The 23333-nt window shown below is 55.3% G+C and overlaps 2 protein-coding genes across 3 annotated transcripts; one reads left to right on the plus strand and one right to left on the minus strand.

The window, feature by feature from the left end:
* Nucleotides 1-325: 325 nt before the first annotated feature.
* LOC122909825 (adenylate kinase isoenzyme 1) lies at nt 326-12529 on the minus strand. The gene is made up of 4 exons (XM_044254432.1): nt 11193-12529; nt 10471-10584; nt 1228-1422; nt 326-507 (listed from the first exon to the last, which is right to left on the minus strand). The coding sequence occupies exons 1-4, from the start codon at nt 11523-11525 to the stop codon at nt 439-441; spliced, it is 711 nt and encodes a 236-aa protein (XP_044110367.1). The 5' UTR covers nt 11526-12529; the 3' UTR covers nt 326-438.
* Nucleotides 12530-12979: 450 nt separating this feature from the next.
* On the plus strand, nt 12980-22635 carry GTF2F1 (general transcription factor IIF subunit 1). Of its 2 annotated transcripts, none has more exons than XM_044254429.1 (12): nt 12980-13374; nt 13457-13503; nt 14049-14121; nt 17333-17526; nt 18182-18352; nt 19632-19816; nt 20372-20525; nt 20608-20789; nt 20908-20984; nt 21063-21201; nt 21386-21503; nt 21591-22635. In XM_044254429.1, exons 1-12 carry the CDS (start codon nt 13363-13365, stop codon nt 21793-21795), a joined length of 1557 nt encoding a protein of 518 aa, XP_044110364.1. In that variant the 5' UTR covers nt 12980-13362; the 3' UTR covers nt 21796-22635. The 2 variants fall into 2 exon arrangements, with proteins under 2 accessions (XP_044110364.1, XP_044110365.1); XM_044254430.1 differs by having other exon boundaries at nt 20911-20984.
* The last annotated feature ends 698 nt before the right edge of the window (nt 22636-23333 follow it).

Below are 23333 nucleotides of genomic sequence, written 5' to 3' on the forward strand. Positions count from 1 at the left end.
AGGCCCCTTAGCACCAGTTCCGATGCTTGGTGGGAGGCTCTGGCTTCCGAAGGGTGAGGACAGGAGACGGGAGAGTGAACTGAGGGGCCTTCTGAGCTGTCTGGCTCAGGGCCAGTCATCTTGAGGCCTAGTATCTAGTTGGAATGTTCCTTTTGGGCTCGTCGGTGAACACTAACACAGATCGGTTGTCGCCTTCAGAAGCCTGGGCCCACGGGCATGAAGGGCAGCACCAGGCAGGACCCCACGACCACTCGTAGCCCACCCCTGTGGGTGCCATGGCCCAGGAACGGGCTGTCGGTCAGGGGTCTTGTGGGAGGCGAGCGTACGTTACAGCCCGGCCTGCCGTCGCCAAATACTGTACCTTAGTGGCGCTGCACCCTTCCGGAGCCCTGTGTGGGTTCTGGGATGGGGAAGAAGGCAGAGCCCCCAGCCCCTCCCTCACTGCAGGCTTTCAACGACCGAGCAGCACTTGGCAAAAATGTTCTCTGGAGCTTCTTCGGCCAAGATCTGGGGGGGGGAGGGGGGGGCAAAGGGTCAGTTCTGGGGAAGCAGGTCAGCAGGTCTCTATTAAAGTGCCAGCAAAAAACCGGGAGCTGCGGTTCCTGGACCACGCGAGTAAGGGAACAGGTAAATGGGTCAGGAAGGTCGCAGCATGGTGTGACGCGTCACTGACAGCCGGCCAGAGGGACTGGTCCTCGGGAGCAGGGTGGGAGGCCGGAGGGCGTGGGAAATTGCTGCCGCGGCCGGGGCCCTCACCCTCCCATCCCAACTTCAATGGCCAAAGCTAGTTCCACAGGACACCCTCCTTTCACACTCCTGCCTTCAGCGGGAAATGGGGACATCAGCAAAGTTTAATGTCTTGATAGATGGGTCACTAGAAGAATTAAGAGAGCCCTGCTTTCCCCCTGGGCAAGGTATACAGTTGGACTTGGCTGTGGTTAACCGGTTGTCCTAAGCTTACGTTGTGTGGATACATTCTAAAATGTAGTTAATGTTGCAGCTTTGGAGACAGTCATTCTGTTCAGACCTTAAACGTCCTAGCTGCGCCCATACGGCCTGTGCCCCGACTGCCCGATGGAAGAAGTGGAATTTCCCAAACTTCCCAGTGTACGCAGTGGGGAAACCGGCCCAGAGAGGTCCAGGCTGTGGCCCATGGCATGACCCCCTGTCTTGGTCCCCTGCGGAGTTGGCTCGCAGGGAAGTGAGTGGCAAGCAGGGAGGACCTACATTACAGAGCAGGTTCTTCTGCTGATAGAAGGTCAAGACCGGCTCACACAGCGTGTAGTACGTCTCCAGGCGCTGGCGGATGGCCGGCTCACAGTCGTCCGCCCGGTGCTCTAGGCGGCCCCGGCGCAGCGCTCTCCGGACCATTGTTTCCATGGAGCAGTCCAGCACGATGACGACGTCTGGGGCCCGGCCCACCTGGGCACCCGCAAAGGGGACTGGGTGAGAAAGAGGCTAGATGCAGTGGCTCCCTGAACCCCTACCCTGAAATCAGGAGTCCAGAATTGTGCGGCCCCCCACGGGTTCATCTGGTTCTTTACCTCCGAGTTGCTGTTTACATGGTTTTTGTTTTTAAAGATTTTATTTATTTGACAGACAGAGATCACAAGTAGGCAGAGAGGCAGGCAGAGAGGGAGAAGCAGGCTCCCCACCGAGCAGAGAGCCTGATGCGGGGCTCGATCCCAGGACCCTGAGAATGTGACCTGAGCCTAAGGCAGAGGCTTAACCCACTGAGCCACCCAGGTGCCCCATACATGTTTATTTTTTTGAGATAAGAGGACCTTGGCAGAGCTCAGAAATAACACAGGGAAGAGTGAAGACACCCTCACCATCCCCGCCACCCCGTTTCACCCTCCCTGGAAGCAACTCCTTCCTGGAGTTACCTCCTATTTTATTTTGTTTTGTTTTATTTATTTTATTTTATTTTAAGACTGGCTTTATTTATTTGACAGAGAGCACCACTAGGCAGAGTGGCAGGCAGAGGGAGAGGGAGAAGCCGACTCCACTGAGCAGGGAGCCCAACGCCGGGCTCAAGCCCAGAACCCTGAGATCACGACCCGAGTTGAAGGCAGCCAACTTAATCGACTGAGCCACCCCGGCGCCCCTAATTTAGGCATATACCATAAAGGCAAATGGGCTCTGATGTCTTTTTTCTACTTTTTTATACAAGTGGTGAAGATACTGATTTGTCTTTGACTTCACTCAGTATAACTGGAGATGGTTCCATACCGGCTAGGAGGAGGTCCTGGTTGTTACGGTATTCTACTGTATGGATGTACCCTAACTTAGTTCTAGGCTGATGGATATGTGGATTGAAAAATTCCTTCTAAGATGGATTTAAGCAGTCCAGATACTTCCACTGGGTAAGATACAAAAGTCCCCAACTCACAACTACCCATCCCACTGCTCTGCCCTCCCTGACTATTCTCAGGGAGACCTTTCTAGATCTCCGTGGCTGTCCACTGTGAGCTCTACCTCCTACGAGTTCCTCCAGAACTTCCTTCTAAGATAGACTTCAGTGATGCATTTTAAAAAAAAAAAAAATTATAGCCAAGTGGGATTCATTCCAGGAAAGCAAGGATGGTTCGATACAATTTGTTGTATTAACCTCTGAGGGAAAAGGCATATGATCATCCTCATAAACACAGAAAGGGCAATTAACAAAATCGAGCATGCATTCTCGATTTTCAAAGAGGTTAGGAATTGGGACACTTGGGTGGCGCAGTGGGTTAAGCCTCTGCCTTCAGCTCAGGTCATGATCCCAGGGTCCTGGGATCGAGCCCTGCGTCAGGCTCTCTGCTCAGCAGGGAGCCTGCTTCCTCCTCTCTCTCTGCCTGCCTTTCTGCCTACTTGTATTCTCTGTCTGTCAAATGAATAAATGAATAAATCTTTAAAAATTTTCTTTTTAAAAAGAGGTTAGGAATTGATAAATATCTTCACCAGCATCTTAATGGAAATTTGCTTTCCCGTTGAAGTTGGAAACAAGACAAATTTGCCCACTCCTGCTCCTATGACTTAGTAGGGTATGAGAAGATCAGCTAAAGCAATGAGATCAAAGAAATCACTTTGAGAAACCTGGGTTTGAAAGAAGGGAGGTAGAACTATATGTGTTTGCAGGTAATGTGATTACATTTCTGGAAAACACAAGAAAATCAATAGATAAACCTGTATGGACTTCAGAGAATTTGATAAAATATTTGCTAAAAATAAAAGGATATCGCATTAACTGACAGAGGTGAGCAGCCTACATGTATACAGAAACCACCAGTTAGAAAAGAAGGCCCCGTTGAGAACAGCAACAAAATGAAAAGTAAAAAGCTCAGGCAAAACTTTTCCAAAAACAGGCAAAGTCTTAAGGACGATCTTTAAGGAAAACTTGGATAAGGTGACCCCTGAATAACTCAAAGGAGACTTGAACAAAAGAAAGATATAAATGTGCCTGGAGAGGAAGACCACATCATAAAGATAAGAGTTCCTAAATCAGCTTGTAATTCAACATGATAACATATTTTTTAGTTGAATTGGTTGATTCTAACATTTGTATACAAAAACAAGCGGGGATGTCCAGGAGAACCTAGGCAAAGAAAACCAGTGGCTGGTAGGGGTGGGAGAGGCAATATTGAACCCTAACAGATATTAAAGCCTAATAAATTTGCCATAACTAAAACAGCAGGGCACAGGGGGACAAACAGACCCCAGAACAGAGTATCATCCAGAAATTGACCCAAGTGAATATGGAAAGTTGTTACATGGTGTGGGTGGTATCCCAAATAAATGGGGGAAAGGACAACCTTTCAACTGGATGATTCTGAAACAACTGGATCCTGATTGGAAAAAGGTTAAATTGAACTCTTAGCTCATTCCAAAAACTAGGATATGTCCCAAATGGATCAGAGATATCAATGTAAGAAAGGAGGCCATACAAGTACTAAATAAACCATGAGTAGAGTCCCTTATAAGCCTAGCATTTGGGGAGGGGTGATCTTAAAAGTTAGAAGAAATAACAAAATATGATAAATTTGATTAAAAACTAAAACTTTTGCATGATAAAAAGACACCATAAAGCAAAGTCAAAAAATAACTGACAAAGCAGTGGGGGAAAGTTTTGCAAACCATACTGCAAAGTGCTAATAGCCCTAATATGTAAAGAGTTCCTAGAAATCAAGAAGAGACCAACAATCTTTAAGGAAAAAAAAAAATAAAGCTAAATATAAAGAGCGCACAGAAGAAATAAAAATGGCCCTTAAGCTTTGGGGAAGATGTTCGACCTCACCCATAGTAAAAGAAAGGCCCATTTCAAACAACCCCAAAACACCATTTCATACCCAAGCAGGGTGACAAACATTCAGAAGTGTGGCAGCATCCTCTGCTGGTGTGGGTGTGTTGGTGGCAATGCAAAACAAAGACCGTGGTGGGAGCTAGCAGGATGACCCACACGTTTCTCTTTCATCTGACACACCCACTCCAAAGGACCTATCATAAAGATATTAAAAAATACAACATGCCACGCACAGGTCACTTTGTGTGGCATTACTTGTAGTGACACAAGACTGCCAACAGCTTATGGTCTACCAATAATATGTTGTTCGACAGTTTATGTCTCTAGGGGAACAGCTAGTTAAACGATGGCAGTGCCACACCATGGACCAGAAAGGGAACTGGGAAGTCTTTGATGCCAACAGGAGAGCTGTAGGATACACTGTTAATTTTTTTATTTTATTTTATTTATTTATTTGACGGAGAGAGAGAGAGATCACAATTAGGAGAGCAGCAGGCAGGTGTGGGGGAAGCAGGCTCCCCGCTGAGCAGAGAGCCCGATGTGGGGCTCGATCCCAGGACCCTGGGATCATGACCTGAGCCAAAGGCAGAGGCTTAACCCACTGAGCCACCCAGGTGCCCCTGCAGGATATACTGTAAAGTTAAAAAAAAAATGAAGACAAGTATATACAGAATGCTAGTTCTTGTGTGAGGAGGATCTCTCTTTCACACACACACACACACACACACACACACACACCCTTTATATTTGCACAATAAAACACCAGAAGGACAAACCCAAAACTAATGAAAATGACTGCCTCTGGGGGGTTGGGGACAGACAGGAAGGCTGGAAACAAGCTCTCTCCCGCACACCTTTTTATGTGGCGCTGACTTTGGAATCATTAAGTAATATGCAAATTTAACAGTTAAATTTAACAAAGCAATCCCTAAATATCCCAAACGAAACCGAAACAAATGTACCCAACTGGGTGTTATCGTCATCATAACTATGCAGAGAAAATGATTATTTGGGGCAGCGCGGTGTTTTTAGTGTACGTCCACAAGGAGGAATAGTATAAGGAAAATCGGAGCTGCCGGGAAATCTTAAACTTCCTTTGGTCGTTTTGTTCTTAGTAGTTAATATGGGTATATTCCTTGGAAACTATCCTACAAATGATGGACTAATGCAAATGACCGCGTTCGTGGTTTTAGGGAAAAAGAAGAAGGCACGGTCATGGTGTGAACTAGAAACATCAGTATGAACTTGTTATTTTTTTTTCTACTTCCACAAGTTTGTGCTTTCCAACTCTGTCCCCTGGAAAGGCCTGGAAACGATGACAACTCAGTGGCAATGGGCACCCCGGCCCCCAGACTGGGCGCCACTGTGAAAGAGGGCTCCTTTGAGGCACAGCCAGGTCTGGGATTCAGCAGGAAGTGTGAAAGGTGGGGGTGGGAAGTCGGCCAGAAATCGAGAGGGCAGGAGTGGGGATGAGAGGGGAAGGTGGCTGTGTCAGAGGACACGTGGGTCAGCGAGAACGAGTGCCCCCGGCCACCGATGATGTGACAGCCCGCTCGACGGCAGCAACAAAGACCCGTGAGTTCCGAGTGATGAAAGAGAACAAAACAAAGGAAGGCAAAAATGACCAACGTCGTGGCCGTGGTTGGAAGGAACCAGAACACCAACGCCTTCATCTGAAAAGCGGCCTTCGTGGAGGAAGGGATTAAGCTTCTCTCCCACCCGTCTGGTAGAAACCATGTTTCCGGAGCATCCGACAGCCCTCGATGAGGACAGAGATTTCTTCTTTAGGGAAGAATGCCCGTTAATCCATGTGGGAGCATTGATTTATCGAACATCCTATCGATTTATAGGAAATCTAGCGGAGAGAGGAACGGGGTCCACAACCCTTCCCAATCAGCGAAATCCAGGCTGCGCGAGATAAAGAGACCCGAAGACGCTCGTAAACACGACGGCAAGGAAAACAGTAGCAGCGGGGATGGGAGGAGCGCCCGCGGGTGACCGGGAGCGCCAGACCCTAGTGACCTGCGGCCGTGCTGGCCTTATCTCCGTCCTCATTAGAGCCAGACGTCAGAAGACAAAGATTTTGAAGATGTTCACGCAAATCTGAATATCATTTGAGGACGGGACAGATACTAACGTGGGATAAGGGGAAGTGTTTGGAAAATGTATACTGAAATATTCATGGGTTAACACACACACACATACACGCACAACGTATTGAACCTGAATCTGAGCGGGTCGGCAGTTAACGTTGCCAATGCAGCGCCAGCGAAGGATGGAGAGACGAGCTCAGGAACTCCCCGAGGCAGGAAGCCCCTGGACAAGTCTGAGCGCGACCCAGGCCCTCCGGTGAGTCAAAGGCAGGAGGGAAGCGAGTGGGGCTGACCACCTGGCTTGGGTTAGGAGACAACGAGCGAGGCGTGGCTCGTTTTCCTCGTTTTCCTAGTTTCCTCGTTTTCCTTGCAAATCTAACCGGAGGGAAGCCAAAGAGACGTTCTTCAGGCACTGGGGAAACTGAGAGGTGGCCTGGACACCGGACGGTCTCGAGGCAAGATTGTTAACCGTGTCGGGAGTGTCTGGGGGAGGGAGACCCCAGAACGGGACCTGGAAGCTGCTTTAAACGCACAGTCGGCAACCGCAACAAGACTTCTTTTGTGTGCGGTTTTTTTTTCTTTTTTCAAGATTTTATTTATTTATTTGACAGACAGAGATCACAAGTAGGCATAGAGGCAGGCAGAGAGAGAGAGGAGGAAGCAGCTCCTTGCTGAGCAGAGAGCCCGATTCGGGGCTCGATCCCAGGACCCTGGGATCATGACCTGAGCCGAAGGCAGAGGCCTAACCCACTAAGCCACCCAGGCGCCCTAATGTGTGCATTGTTTTTTGTTTGTTTGTTTGTTTGTTTTTTCAGATTTTATTTATTTATTTGAGAGAGAGAGAGAGCAGGAGGGAAGGGCAAAGGGAGGGAGAAAAGCAGGCTCCCTGCTGAGGCGGGAGCCCAGGACCCTGGGATCTTGACCTGAGCCGAAGGCAGATGCTGAACCCACTGAGCCCCCAGCACCGATGACAGGGCGTTTTCACGCAGATGAAGCCAGCGTGGCCAACCCTGGATGGTGGTTTGATTGGGGACAGGGCGATCCCTTAGATCGTTCCCATTGTGTGCGTGATTGAAACCTGGCACCAGAGAGACACCAAAAATTGGAAGCCCTCGCGCACACACGTGCATCAGCCCCTCCCCTTCCTGGCGAGGACGGTGAACAGGACGTGGGCGCCTTCATTTCTCTTGGGTGCTTCTGAGCACGAGGCCTCGTGGGGTCAACGTCCACAGACAAGTGTCTACGTCATGGTCAGCGCTGTTCCTTAAGACACGGACTTCACCCAATTCCTTTTTTCTACGTTTTGCCAGGCGGGGAGGGGAGCAATGAGAGACACTTCGGTAAATGGAAAAAGAGAGCTTCACTAGCTCCGAGAGAACTAACATCAATTACACAGCGACCCTGACAGCCTGGTGACCGTTCCGGACGGCCACGGAGTAGGATGTCACCCCCTGTAGGGAACGGGGTGAAGGGCGCAGGGCAATTTCCCGCGAGGCTCTGATTAACAAAAAGTTTTAACAAATACACAATTACTTAAAAATCCTCTGTGAACAGGGGAGTCTTCCTGCAGGTGGCACTTTGGGGAGAAACACGGACCCAGAGAAACAGACCTCCCGTGTCTGGGCGTTTCAGGGCGACTGGCCACGGATGCTCCAAGCACATCCAACCTTGACGATACACCTTGGAGCTGCAGGGGGTTATCTGGTCCCCCTCGCCCCAGCTTGAGCAGAGTGCTCTCGGTGGGGAGTCCCCGCATGCTTATTCGACATAGGCCACCCACCCTGGGACCTCGGCCCCCTTTAGCGGTGCTCTCAGACAGGTGCACCGGGGACCGAAGCAATCTTGGAAACAGACCAGAAGCTGTCTCAGGAATCAGCCTTCCCCGTGTCCCCCATGTGGGGAGACGCCGGTAGCACGTCTGTCCACATTCACCATTGAGGACCCTGAGGCTTGGGAGGCTGAGTCAGAGGTGGAGAAAGTGACCGAGAGGGACCTGAGGGCCAGTCTCACGGGCTCCAAACCCACATCAGCATCAGAGACCGCCCTAAAACAGAGCTGCAGCCCAGCGGGGTGGGGGCACGAAGGGCCGAGCTGGGTGCCTCCGGGGACACCTGGCTCAGACCTACGGCAGGGGCCCACAGGGTCCTCAAAGGCTAAAGGGGCAGGGCAGCTCTCAGAGATCTAGAAAATTCCCCACAAAGAAAATGCACTCTCCTAACACAGACCCCGATATATTGCCTTTTTTTTTTTTTTTCACATCTGGCAGCCACATGGGCACAAGAGGAAAGTACATGTTCTGTTCCTCTTAGCACAAAAGCACAGCACAAGCAGAATCCTACGTGGCAGGCGGCGCTCGGCCTCCGTGACAGAGAGGTGACCCTCCACCGGAGGAAGGGGGAGCCCAACACGAAGCACAGAGGGGTCCCGCGCTGACGTGGTGAAAATTCTAGGCCTCAGAACCAGCTGCCGGGGCCCGAGGAAGGCCTGCGCCCACCACCTGAATCGCACGACCCTGCACAAGTCCCCCGATCCCTCTGTAAAAAAGCAGGAGGCTAATGGTGCAAGAGACGTTTTTCTGGAATGTTCCAAAAGATCAGAGCTCCTCCGCGTAGTGTCAAGAATAGTGCGGGGCCCAGGACAAAGCTCAGGATGCGTTCACACTGCTGTTGCCATGGGGACGCGCAGGGCCTATGCCTGCCAAGTGGGGAGATTTTCAAGGGAAGCAGGAGTTCTGAGACAGCATCTCCCGAGTCTCGAAGGTTGGCCACTACTTCAGGAAAAAAGTCTTGAAAACCTGTAGAGTGCAAACCGAACCCATCAGGGGGCCATGTGGGGCCCGAGGGTCAGGAGTGCGCAGCTTCTGTCCCCAGGCCTTGTGGCATCCGCTGAGCTGGCCTGGAGGGCCGGAGCCTACCAGGGGCCGGGTGCTGGCCCAGGGCTGACGGGGACAGAGAGACTCACAAGCCTGGCCTTTGCCCTCAGAGTGCCCAGACCAGGAGAAGGAGCCCAATATTTGCCCTGCAAGTCATTTCGAATTGCTCCCAAGCAGGTGCGGCCAAAGGGCAGGGCCCCACCTCTTCCAGCCCCAGGAGACATCTTTGAAAGGATTTCGACCCAATCCAGCAAGTTCCAGAAAAGCCTGGAGGCTGACAACCTGCCACAGTTTCTCTCGTCCCTGCTCAGCCGTTTCCAGACACTCCTGTTGGCATGTGTGGCTGCTGAGGTGTGTGGAGGGGCCTTATCCTCAAGTCAGACCGCGGGCGTGCCGGGGGAGCCTGGAGAGAGGTAGGCTGGCTCGCCAGCGCCCGCTGCCTCCTGCTGGCACAGCTCGGCTGTCCCATGTCCTCGCTTCGAGGAGGCCAACCCAAACAGCCCCCTGTGGCCCTCCAGGATGTTATTCCGTCTCTCGCTTTTCACTGTGTTTACCGCTGCCAGAAACGTCTCTGTTTTGTTCAGCCAGTCACGCACTGGTCACTGCCCGTCTGTTGGCATCCTAACAGCAGGGACTGAGTCTGTCTCCTGAACACCTAAGGACCCAGCCTGTTCTCACGCTACCTGGAGACAGGTGGTTACATATACAGATGAATTATTTAACCACGCTTCATCCTCATGGCCCAGACATGAGGCTAAACCCACGTGCCACTCCGCAGGCAAATCATTTATGTGCAGGAAGATATTAACTTTGGGGCGCCTGGGTCGCTCAGAGGGTTAAAGCCTCTGCCTTCGGCTCAGATCATGATCCCAGGGTCCTGGGATCGAGTCCCGCATCGGGCTCTCTGCTCGGTGGGGAGCTTGCTTCTCCCTCTGCCTGCCTCTCTGCCTACTTGTGATCTCTGTCTGTCAAATAAATAAATAAAATCTTTAAAAAAAAAAAAGTATTAATATGACTTTGTCCCGGCCAGCTCACCAGCTATCCACCCAGGTTCTAGAAGCTTCCAGCAATCTCCCAGCTGTCCCTTGACCATCTAAAACGTCCTTACCCCCTCGCCATCTCCTCCCTTCCTGAGGCCCACCCCGCCTGGACTCCATCCCAGGTCGGGAGGGAGGCGTAGTTTCACACCTCACCACACACTCACACAGCCCGGGGTCACTCACAATGCGCTCGAACTCCTTGGCCTGCCTCAGCTCCCGCGGGAAGCCATTGATGAGGAAGCCCCGGCTCTCCGGGCGAGATAACATGGCGTTGCTGATCATGTCTAGGATGATGCCCTGGGAAGGAAAGAGGTGGCGGATTCAGTGCCCCAGTTTCCCTCACCTACACAGCCACATTGTCAAGTTCTCTTCCCTGGTCTGGACTTCAGGTACCTGCCCTGTCCAGGGCCTGTGATTCCGGGTCCTCCCTGGTGCCCTGGGGCCACTTTGACGCATGGAGCCCGTCTACTGGGCAAATGGCTACCGTGTGCCAACCTTGCGAGGTTTCGTTTACTTATTGCTACCATCTTACAGGTGGGGACAGGGGTGACCTTCATTTTACAGGTGAGGAAACAGGTACAGAAGGGGCCGGTGATACAGATGCCCAAGGTCACGAGAGGAATAAGTACGAGCAAACTTTCCCCAGTGCTTGTAAAGTGTTGGGCACTTTGCTACGAGCTTGATAGGAATGACGTCAGCCAACTCTGGCTACAGACTCCTGCTGTGGGTCCAGCTGGCCTCCCCTTTTTACAGCTGAGGACATGGAGACCCAGGGCACTAAGGCAGTGGCCAGGCCAGGAGCCATGGCCTTCTGGGCCTATCTGCTTCTACACGGCTTCCAGGGAAACTCCTTCTTATGTGCCCCTTCTTCTTCCCTCTGCCCCCTGAAGCCTGTGAGCTCTCACCGTAGGCACCAGGAGCCCCTGCAGCATGAGGTCATGGATCTTCCGGCCCCACCGGGTACTGCGTTGGGCCTCCTGCCGCAGCAGCTGGCCCAGCCCCACATGGCAGAGGCCATATTTGGTTGCCATGTTCTTGCACTGTGTCCCTTTGCCACAAGCCGGGCCGCCCATCATGAAGATGATCAGGGGGGACTTGAGGATGTCTGGGGGGGGGCGCGGGGAAGAGGTGGGGAGAGGGTTTGGCACCTGCAGGGGCCAGCATGCACCTATGTGACTGGGTCCACCACCTAATGTGTGTCCCTGGGTGAGTGACACTGGACTTGGGAATCCTGACATACCCGCTTTTGCCCCAGGATGGCATCTGAGGGTCCATAGCCCCCAGTGGTATATCTAGACATGGCATGCCGTCAGTGCTGCTGTGGGTCACTGTGAAGCACATACGAACCCGAGCAGGCCAGGCCCTCTGCACACAGGATCTCCTTGAAGAATCTCAATGACTCTACCAGCCCACTTCCCAGTTAAAGAAACAGGCTTAGAGCGGGCGCGGGCTCGCTCAGACCATCCCACACCACCCTCCTCTTCCTCCACTTTGGTCCAGTCCCAGTGGCCCCTTCTGTCCCTTGAACTTGTCAAACTCAACCCTCTCTTGCTGCTCCCCCTTGCCTGGTAATTCCCCCCTCCACGGCCTTCAGGTCACAGCCCAGCCATCATGCTTTCTCTAAGAGCCTCCCGCCCCATCATTCCAACCCAGAGCCCCACGTCTTCCACAGCCAATGATTCTGCCTGTTCACTTGTTCTTGTCTGTCTTCCCTGCCAGTCTCTGTACTCCAGGAGGGCAAGGAGGATTTCTGTCTTGCTGGCCCTCATGCCTCTACTACGGGGCACAGTTCCTGATGTGCAGGCGTGGGTGATGAGTAAATGAACGTCCACAGCTACCAGGCATGACCATGGAGTGCAGCCCTTTATAATGCAATGTTGGGTGCCTTGCTTCCCTCCCCCTCTGTTTAGTGAATCCCTAGGCAACCCCACAGGGCCCAGCTTAAACCTCCCCTCTTCCTCCAGCTCTTAGAGCCGGTTCCTCTTTCCCTGTGACAGCCCTGTTCCCTCCTGCCCGTAGATGCCGTTTTCTGAGACTGTATCCTTCACTACACCGTCACCTCCAGGAGGCCGGGGTGCTCGTCGGACACATTGACCGCGTTGTGCCCAGAACCCCGCACAGCCGGCGCCCGAGTGGATCGAAGCACGGCTGATCCTTGCGCATGTGCAGTTGTGTTCCTGTGACGGGTGGTGGGGGGGAGGGGGACGTGTGCACACTGGACTCGGGGTGTGCGGCACCTGCACCTCCCTCATGCCCCTCACAGCCTCCTTCCTTCCCCCGGTGAGCCAGCCACCCCCGCGACGTTACCCTTCTCCTGGGGTCTCAGGGCCCTGCCCTTCCGGGGCAGCTTGGACGTCCACAGACCCATCCCCCCAGCGGCTCGTGGGGGGTCGCGCCCCATGCCCACCCAGCCCTGACTCCTGCTAGCTCGGCTCAACGTCACAAGGGCCCGATCATTTGGCGAGGTGGTGAAGTCTCCCCGGGGCAGAAGGAGGAAATAAACCCAAAGAGGCTCAGGTGGAGCGGCAGCCGCGAGCTGCAGAAGAGGCCTCGGTCGCTATGGCGACGCGCCCTCCTCGGACTCACTTCCGGAGTGGAGTGGCGCATGCGCCAGGCGCCCGGGAGCTCGCGAGGAAGGCCAGGTTCTCCCTCCCCTCCCAGGATGCCCCGCGGTTCCGGGTGTGACGTCAAGGGAGGCGTGGCCACAAGGCTGATTAAAGTAACCGCGCTATATAGAAGAGGGAGACCCCACGCGAGTCGCAGAGAGGGTGTGTTGTAGTTCGGGTTCGGCGTGAGGTCTTCTCTCAGGAAAGAGAGACAGGGAAACCTGAGGCGGAGGAGGTTGCCATCGCGACGCGGCCAGAGTTTCGCGTCCAGGTTAGGCGCAGGCGCAGACGCGGCGGGAGAGGTCCCGGAGACCGCCGGCAGACAGAGCGCTGCTGCTGGGGAGCTGCTCCCGGGATCGGCGGCCCCTCGGGCTTGGGGTCCTCCGTCGCGGCCAGAGACCCAACACCGCGAGGGCGGCTTGCCCGGGACTGAGGAGCGCGGACGGACCCGAACCACCGATCGTCACCTATGGCGGCCCTCGTGAGTATGCGGCGGAGTGCGGGGGTCCCGGCGGCGGCCTCTGCAGACCCCTTACTCACCGTCCTTCCTGCTCTCCCTGCAGGGCCCCAGCACCCAGAACGTCACCGAGTATGTCGTTCGAGTTCCTAAGTAAGTCCCTGAGCCCTCCCCGCTTCCCCGGAGAAGGGATCAACACCTTCCTGAGCTTCGAGGCCTGCCTGGCACCTGCTGTGATTCCCCCTCCTAACTGGTGGGGACGGGGCTGGGCTTGAGCTGAGGCCCCTCTGGGGGCATCCTGTGTTTTGAACAGAAGGAATGAATGAATAAGTACAGTAATAGACAGGAGGATGCAGCCTCCCGGCCTGGCATTCCGTCGGGCAGGAATGCCTTTTCCCCAGCGGTGACTCTTCTTGGTCCTCTAAAACCCAGTTCCAGGATTTTCCTCCAGGAAGCATTCCCTGCCTGCCCTCCCCCATCCCCAGGGCACAGTTCCCCATTACTCCCACATCTTGGGTGCCCCCAGATCTCTGTGTCTCCTTCTGCTCTTCTTCAGCACCCAGTGGGGAGAGTTTGGATCTGTTCCCTGACAGATGGGGAGCCCCTGAGGGCTTTTGTGGGTCCATAGGTTTGCTGAGCCAGGGAGGGTTTGTTAAATGAACGATGGACTGAGCAGTGCCTCTTCTTGTCCGTTCCAGAAACACAACTAAAAAATACAACATCATGGCCTTCAACGCAGCTGATAAAGTCAACTTTGCTACCTGGAACCAGGTAAGTCCCTGTCGTGAGCGAGAGCCTGACCTTGCCCTTGGTGGTTGCAGTAGACATTTACTTCCAGTAGTAACTAAGGCTTGGTTTCCTCCACGTTCCTGAGTGGAGATCAAATGAGGTACTAAGGCCCAGGCTGAGCTGCTGGGTATCCCTGGGAGGAATATTTGGCAGGCCCCACCGGAGGCCTTGTGAAAGGAGAACATTGAGAAGCCATGTCCACCGACAGGCATAGCCCTGAGTTATCTGGGCAACGGAAGGGGCTGCGTCCCGCAGATGGTTTCTAGAAGCTGCCACTCTCTGGTGGTGCTGCTGTAGCAGAATACCACACACTGGACGGCTTATAAACACACGTTTATTTATCACAGTTCTGAAGGCTGGGAAGTCCAAGATCAAGGCGCCAGCAGATTTTTGGCCTGGTGAGGGCCTGCCCCCTGGTTTATGGATGGCTGTCTTTTCACTGTGTGCTCATGTGGCAGAAGGGGTGTGGGAGCTTTTTGGGGCCTCTCATGAGGGCATTCATCTCATTCACGAGGGTGGAGCCCTCGTGACTTAGCCGCCCCCCCCCCCCCCGCAAGACCCCACCTCCCAGTGCCATCACGCTGGGGGTTTGGTTTCAACGTATACATTTTGCGGTGGAATGCAGACATTCAGTCTCTAGGTGAAGCCATTAAAGGGTTTTATTTATTTATTTATTTTCATTAAAGGGTTTTAAATAGAGCAGGTATAGGGTGATCCGGGCGCTGTTGGGAGACAGGCTGTGGGATCAAGGGCAGAGAGTGTGCTTAGGGTGAAGGCATTGGCTGGGGTCCCAGGGAGTGACCATTGCGCCTGGAGCAAACAGGGGTATGAGAAGTGGGTGGATTCTAGGGTGTTGCGAAGTAGCGCCCACAGGATTTGTTAATGGCTGGATGTTGAGGGATGACGGGGCCATATGGATGGAGTATTTGGGAACTGTGGGCCCAACGTCCTGTATTAGACATCCAGAGGAGATGGGAGGGAAGTAAGCAGTTGAGCTGGAAGGCTGGAAGGGAGCATCTGGGCATTTGGGGCGGCATTTAAAGCCATGGAGCCTGGACTGGCCCAGCAGAGGAGTTGGCCCTGAGTCTAAGGGGGGCAGCTTCTGGCCTTCTCTCAGTTGGGCGGCTCCTAACCGCCCGATCTTGTTTTCCAACACAGGTCTCTCTTTTGACTGTTTTTAAAGGTCACTTCCTCTAGTTGAGCAGATGAGACCATCAGACCTTGGGTAGGTGGATGCTTGCTCAGGGCACCCCTCCCCTTGTAGGGTGCCTGCCTCCCAGCCTCTCCACCTGCACACCATTCATATACGGACTAACGCGCTCCCCCGACCTCTGGTCCCACCTGAATTATCCAGAGAGGATGCAGTGTTTCCAAATCCCTGATCACTTAGTGGGGGGACCTCCTTTACCACTGGTCATCCACGAGAAATAACTCTCCCATTGGGGGTACCCAGCCCCCAACACTCACCCCTAAGAGGAATAACTTGGTAAATATTTTGGGAACATACCACCTTCCGTCCTTCATTAAATAGGAGGGCCCCTCTCCCCCTGACCCCTGAGAACCCAGAGGAGCCTACCCCTCAGTCATGTGTCCCTTTGGAGGGACCGTGCCCCCCATTACCCATCACCTTGAGGTGCAGCACCTGAGTACTGATGACCTCTTGAGATAACGTGACCTCCCAGCCACTAGGACATTGCACATACCCTGTTCCCTGATCGTCATGGGAACCCTCAGAATCTTAGGAGGGGATTACATTCCCTGGGGAAGAACGAATCTCCTGGGTTGTCACTAATCCCCCAAGGGAGGAGGCAGGTACAGGTGTCTAAGTGCTCACAACATCCCCTCCCCCAATAGCCACTCCCCACCCAGGGCAACTCCTGGGCAGAAACCTACCCCCGCCAGATGCATTCTTTGTCGAAGCTGTCCCCAGGGAGACCACCCCCTGGGCTAGAGGTGAACTATCCAGGCAGGGGCCCTGCCCTTTGGGGTGACCACCTTCAGGGAATCAGGCCTGTTTACCCCCCCCCGCCTTAGCATTGAAGCACACCCTGGGCTGGCTCCCTGGAAAGGTGCAGGAAGGACACTGGTCCCTCCCAACCGTGGGGGGGCCACAGCCTGGGTAGCTTGACCGGGGATCCAATGCTAGCTTGGTAGCCCTTTTCCCTCACATTTCCAAGGTTTTGTTCCATCGGCCCCCAGCTCGTGGTGTGGGCTGCTGAGAATGCCCGCCATTCTCATTCTTGTCCTTTAGGTCAGGGGCCAGCAGGCTTTTTCTGGAAGGCCCAGCTGATGGTTATGCTGCGTTGTTGGCCAGGGTGACGATAGGTAAATGGCTGGGCGTGGCCACATTCCCTCCTCTTTTTGGTTGTTTGGTCCTCCGGTGTCTGGAGGTGGTGTCTGGAGGTGGCTGCGTTAACCCTGCCCCCGCTGATGTGCGCAGCCTCCCTTCCAGTCTCCTGCTGCTGCAGACAGTGGGGCCGTAAAGGGCTTGTAAAGGGCTCGTAAAGGGCTCGTGTGGGGCCTCTCACCCCCACTGTCTGGGGAAGCAGCGTGCACGTCTCAGAATTTCTTACCTGCTGCTGAATTGCCTGGAGATCCAAATTTGGAAAACAGCCTTCAATGACGTCTCAATGCAGAGAGAGAAGTGGGCCAGTTCCAAGCAGGTTGTTTTCTTTGCTTTTGTTTTCTCACCAAAATGATCCGTTTATTTATTTATTTTTAAACTGTTGATATAGAAATAGTTCCAAACTGGGACGCCTGGGTGGCTCAGTTGGTTGGTGGACTGCCTTCGGCTCAGGTCCGCCCGCATCAGGCTCCCAGCTGCGTGGGGAGTCTGCTTCTCCCTCTGACCTCCTCGCTCATGCTCTCTCTCACTGTCTCTCTCTCAAATAAATAAAATCTTAAAAAAAAAAAAAATAGTTCCAAACTTTTAAAAGCTGCAAAATAAACCTAGTACAAGGCTTAACCACATGCCTTCTCCCAGACACACAGTGTCTGGACACACAGACATACAGGCCAGTATCCCAGCCCTTTTTCTGTTTTGCTCAGCTGGAGGTTAGCTCTGAATGCCGGCAGCTCAGCCTGGGAGAAGGGGGGATCAAAGGTGTTCTGGGGAGGGGGTGCAGAGCTCAAGCAAAGGCGGGCATCCCGCTGAAAGTGGCTGTTTCCTGGCCACCCTGCCCTGTTGTCCCAGGCCCGGCTGGAGCGAGACCTGAGTAACAAGAAGATTTACCAGGAGGAAGAGATGCCCGAGTCCGGCGCGGGCAGCGAGTTCAACCGCAAGCTTCGCGAGGAGGCGAGGAGGAAGAAGTACGGCATCGTCCTCAAGGAGTTCCGGCCCGAGGACCAGCCCTGGCTGCTCCGCGTCAATGGCAAATCGGGCAGAAAGTAAGTGTTGGTGGCAGTGGGTGCCTCCCGTTGTCCCCCGAGTGTGCCGACTCCATTGGGCGTCCTCTGTCAACACCCATGGCTCTTGTGGGGTTTTATTTCTGAAGGTGAACCAAACTGGTGCTCATGCAGGAGCCCTAGAGACTGGGGTGTGGGAAGCCTGAGAACCGGGCTGATTGCACACAGCAGGGGGCTGCCCGGAGGGGTGGGGGTGAGGGTGGGGGTTGTGACAGTTGGGAGGCCAGGTGGGTGGGGGGGTGCTCCAGGAGGAACAGCACGCACAAAAGCCCGGAATGGCCCACAGACCATACCTGTAAATGGAGACTCACACAGTTGAAGGGCCAGCCCAGGGTCTCCTGGCATTGAATTTTTTTTTAAAGATTTTATTTATTTATTTGACAGAACAAGGGTGGGGAGGGGCAGAGGGAGAGGGAGAGAGACAAGCAGACTCCCCACTGAGTGCAGAGCCAGATGTAGGGCTTGATCCCAGGATTCCGAGATCATGACCTGAGCCGAAGTCAGACACTTAACCAGCGGAGTCCTCCAGGCGCCTCTGGATTTTGCTTCGAGAACCCAGATGGTTCTGGAGATGGGTTAGGTCGGGGGCATAGGCAGGCAGGGGCCTGGTCCACAGCGTGACCATGACTCTCTGCAGGTTCAAGGGCATAAAGAAGGGAGGTGTGACAGAGAACACGTCCTACTACATCTTCACCCAGTGCCCCGACGGGGCCTTCGAGGCCTTCCCGGTGCACAACTGGTACAACTTCACGCCGCTGGCCCGGCACCGCACGCTCACTGCCGAAGAGGCCGAGGAGGAGTGGGAGAGGTGAGTGAGCCCGGCAGGAGGGAGGCAGGGCCCAGACGGGAGCTCCCAGCTCCCCAGAAGGGAGCGGAAACCCTTGGAAATGGGCTGTGTCACGGTGGCTTTCTCTCTAGCTGGGAGCTGCGTACTCAGTGGTCACCAAGCCGGACTCCACCAGGCCCTTGGCAGGGAGCTCCCAGTGCAGTGAGGGAGGCAGATCCAGAGCATCAGACACACACGGCCCTGAGAGGGCTGGGGAAGGGGTAGCTGATCTGAGCCCTGGAGCAGGAATTGGCAGCACAGGGGAGGGTCTCTCTGGCCCGCTTGGCTTCCACCAGGCAGGAGGGCGCCGGCTGGATCAATGACACGTAAGATCTATGTGATGTAAAATTGACCGTTTAACCATTTCTAAGTATCCCGTTCAGCAGCATTAAATACATTCCTACTGTTGTTCAGCCACCACTGCTGTTCCCTCTCCAGAACTTTCTCATCTTCCCATCCTGAGATTCTGCCCCCATTAAACAGAACCTCTTTGTCCCCCTCCCCCAGCCCCTGGCTGTCACCGTTCCACTTTTCATTTCTGAGTTCGACCTTTCTAGGGACCTCACTGATCACGTAGTATTTGTCCTTTTGTGACTAGCGTATTTCATGGAGCACGATGTCTTTAAGGTTCATGGATATTCTAATATATGTCAGTGTTTCCTTCCTTTTTTTAATTAAAAATACTTTTAATGATTAAAAAAGACATAAAATTTATCTTACCCATTTGTAAGTGTGCCACTCGGTAGTGTTAAATCTGCTCACGTTCTTGCGAGACAGAACCTCACCCCTTTCCCCGCTACTGACGAACCTCATGCTATTTGATACAATCCTAAGGCTCTCCGTAGCCGCAGTCATATTTTTTAAAACTTTTTATCACCATGCTAAATGGAAACACCGGTGTCGCGTCTCATAAAAACAAAGGCACCCATCAACTACCATAAAAACACACGGACATGAATATGTTGTTGTCACCCAGTTCTGTTGCCTGAGAAAGGCCCAGAGCTCAAGAGAGATGCTGGATACCAACACCGCGCTGAGACCTTCTGCCTGAGGGACGCGGGGCAGAGGGGGAATCGAAGGAAGGCCAGCTCTTCCCCAGGGGATTTCAGGATCGCATTGTCTGGGGTCCCCATCCTCAGATCACCTAACTCCTGTCCGTGGTTCCCCCTTTGGGGGAGTGGCTGGTGGAGATTGCAGGGGGAAGGCCCGGTTTGTGGAGCCAGGTCCCTTGTAACCCCCACTGCACCCCCCCCGCCCCCAGGAGAAACAAAGTCCTGAACCACTTCAGCATCATGCAGCAGCGGCGGCTCAAGGATCAGGACCAGGACGAGGAAGACGAGGAGAAGGAGAAGCGCAGCCGCAAGAAAGCCAGTGAGCTGCGCATCCACGACCTGGAGGATGACCTGGAGATGTCGTCTGACGACAGCGAGGCCAGTGGCGAGGAAGGTGAGGCCGCTGGCGCCCCCCGGGGGGCTGGGTCGTACTTTGTCAAGGCGTCTGAGTGATGACTTGGGTTAATGCCGCTGTAGGAAAGTTTGGTCACTCACAGCCCGCTGGGAATGAGAACACGACACAGCAGGGTACGCAGGCCACCGGGGAAGCCCCGGAGTTGGTAGGAGGTAGAAAGGAGTGACGACAGCATGGTCTTAGCAGTGGCCCTCATCGGGGTTTCCACGGGATGGGCAATGCAGGGGTCGGAGGTGAACAGCTTCAGATCTGCCACTTAAGTAATTCTGGCAGGCCCTGGGCTACAGGGAAGGTTTCTGGTTGTCGGTCCCCAGTCTCCGGTCCTGGCGGCTGGAGGGAAGGAGATGATGGGCGTGAGTGTGAGAGTCCGACAAAAGGAGTTAGGGGTGGAGACTTGGACCGGTCGGGTTGCGCAGGAGAGGTGCGTCCTTGGGGGTGTCTCTGCCTGGTTAGCGAGGCCCCCGAGGTGTCCAGACGTCCTTGGATATGCTGAACGGGATGAGGGCCCGCCTGAGCCCCGCTCTGCTTCCCCAGGTGGCCGAGCCTCCAAGGCCAAGAAGAAGGCACCCCCCGCCAAGGGGGGCAAGAAGAAGAAGAAGAAGAAGGGGTCCGACGATGAGGCGTTCGAAGACAGCGACGACGGGGACTTCGAGGGCCAGGAGGTGGACTACATGTCCGACGGCTCCAGGTGAGGCGGGCAGCAGGCGGGAGGCCTGGGCCGGGCCTGGTGCGCTCGTTCCCTCACCCCGTGCCTGCCCGCTGTCTTGCAGCAGCTCCCAGGATGAGCTGGAGGGCAAGCCCAAGGTCACGCAGCAGGAGGAGGGCCCCAAGGGCGTGGACGAGCAGAGCGAGAGCAGCGAGGAGAGTGAGGAGGAGAAGCCGCCGGAGGAGGACAAGGAGGAGGAGGAGGAGAAGAAGGCGCCCACGCCTCAGGAGAAGAAGCGCAGGAAAGGTCAGTCCCCGACCCGCTTCCCCGGGGCAGCCGGCCCCCCAACTCCCAGAGCCCCCCGTCCGAGGTGGAGCTGGGGCGGGCGGGCTCCGCGACACCAACGTCCCGCCTCTGGCCCCAGCAGACAGCAGCGACGAGTCGGACAGCTCGGAGGAGAGCGACATCGACAGCGAGGCGTCGTCGGCCCTCTTCATGGCGGTAAGGCCCAGCCCGGGGCCGGAGTGGGCAGGCGGCCGCCCTGTGCCTAGACTCACGGCCCCAACCCCGTCTCCGCAGAAGAAGAAGACGCCCCCCAAGAGGGAGCGGAGGCCGTCGGGAGGCAGCTCGCGGGGCGACAGCCGGCCGGGCACACCCAGCACGGAGGGCGGCAGCACGTCGTCAACCCTGCGGGCCGCGGCCAGCAAGCTGGAGCAGGGTGAGCGGCCACTGCCCCTCGCTGCGACGCCCCCCGCGGTCCTTTGTTCTGCCTCCAGGGCGGAGCCCAGAGTCCGGCCACAGGCCTGTCCATACCCCCTCCCCGCCCCCTGCACAGGGGACCCTGGGCCCCCCATGCCCTTCCCCCGGGAGCACAGGACTCAGACCCGCCCCCACTCCCCCAGGCAAGCGGACGAACGACACGCCGGTGGCCAAGCGTTTGCGGCTGGAGCCGGGACCCCAGAGCCTGTCGGGGAAGTCGACCCCTCAGCCCCAGTCCGGGAAGTCGACCCCCAGCAGCGGGTGAGTTGGCGCGAGGGCAGCCGGGGCCAGGCCGGGCGCGGGGGAGCCTCCTGTTGACGGCCACCCTCCCTGTGCCCCGCTCTTCAGGGACGTGCAGGTGACCGAGGACGCCGTGCGCCGCTACCTGACGCGCAAGCCCATGACCACCAAGGACCTGCTGAAGAAGTTCCAGACGAAGAAGACGGGGCTAAGCAGCGAGCAGACGGTGAACGTGCTCGCCCAGATCCTCAAGCGCCTCAACCCCGAGCGCAAGATGATCAGCGACAAGATGCACTTCTCCCTCAAGGAGTGACGGCCCGGCGCCGCCCAATAAACGAGCTCGGCTCCAGAACTTCCTGGGTGCTCGCCTCGTCCCTCCCCTGCGCCCCGAATCCCAGAGCCCCGCCTCTTCGGTTCACGTCACCCTGGGGGTTTCCTGGGCGCCGCCTCACCCAGCGCGGGCCCCTCCTTCTGGAACCTTCCGCCGCACCTCTGAGCCTACTCTCAGTCCTAAGCCTTTTGCCTGCAGGGGTGGGGGGTGTTGGCTCTCTGGCTCTGGCTTCTCTGGTCCTATTTTTGGTTGTAGCTTATCCCCTTTCACCCACGAAGTGCTTCTCCAGCTCTTGGCTTCCTTTTCAGATCACCTCGCCTCTAAGGCCTTCGATCCCTTCTCTCACGTTTTTGTTTCAAGCATCTGTCTTGTTCTGGTCTCTGCCAGACGCCTGATTCCTTACCTGACGCCTCCTCACGATTGACTGTTATGCTGTAGAACTTCGAATGGGGACCTGAGGCCGCCTCGGGGCTTTGGGGGGGCTGCTAGGCAGTCAGCTTTGCGGGCAAATCCGCCGATGCTTTTGCCTACGCTCCCACCTCCCACCGCGGTGGCCCAGGAGCCCTGGGCTGAGCCCGTGTTAGGTGGTTCTCAGCCAGGGGTTTCTCTCCCAAAGCTGCCCTGAAATCCCAAGCCCTTTTGTTGTCGCTGTTGGACCCTGGGCCCTATTTTTCAGCTTTCCAGCGATGTTTCTAGGGCTCCCCGTATTTCTAATGACTCCGTTATATTTCTGTTTTATCTCACATTGCCAGTGTTCTGCCGTGGGAAGGTTTTTTGAGTCTATGGACAGTTTCAGTGCTGGAAATGGAATTTGGCTCTGGCGCTCCTGAATCCGTTCTGTGTGATCCGGCTGGGGGCGGAGTGGGGGAGGATGTGGGGCTTCCGTCTTGCTCGAGGCTGGATGCTAGGTGGAAAACTTCCCCACCCAGTTCCACAGGCCCTTGGCCGCCGAGCAGGGATGCCAGAGATGACAGGCTAATTCCTAGGAATGTCCCAGGTCCGTCCAGCTTCCCTCCCCATCCTTCCGCCAAGTCTTTTTGGGGGCGGCAGGGTTGCCCTGGCCTGACGATTTGACCCCGGGCCTCCCTGCCATGCAACGGAGGGCCAAGGCCCTGGTGGCTAGGAGCAAGGGCCTTGTGTGCGGCAGGATGTGGCTTCCAATGTGACTTTGGACAAGTGACAGTTGTCTGAAGGTGGTCTCAGCAGGTGCCACAGTAACCACACCAGCAAGACACGGAGGGAGTTGGGGTCCGTCCCCAGCTCTTCTCACATGAAAAGCCCACAGCGGTTCCCGAACCCATGTTTCTCTGCTCACCAGTGCAGGACGAATTCCTGAGCTGGTGTTTTCTGGGGAGGAGGGGAGGGGCTGGCCGTTTCCCGAGCGAAGGCTCCCCCACTGTGGGTTTGTACCCCTCCCCGGCAGCCTGGGGTGGGGACCTGCATCGCATGCGTGCCCCCAGCCATGGGTAAACATGCTGGTTTCTGCTGTCCCCCACCCCCCCCAGGGCTACAGGCTCCTA

The sequence above is a fragment of the Neovison vison genome, chromosome 6 (assembly GCF_020171115.1).
Source record: "Neovison vison isolate M4711 chromosome 6, ASM_NN_V1, whole genome shotgun sequence".
Taxonomy (NCBI): Eukaryota; Metazoa; Chordata; class Mammalia; order Carnivora; family Mustelidae; genus Neogale; species Neogale vison.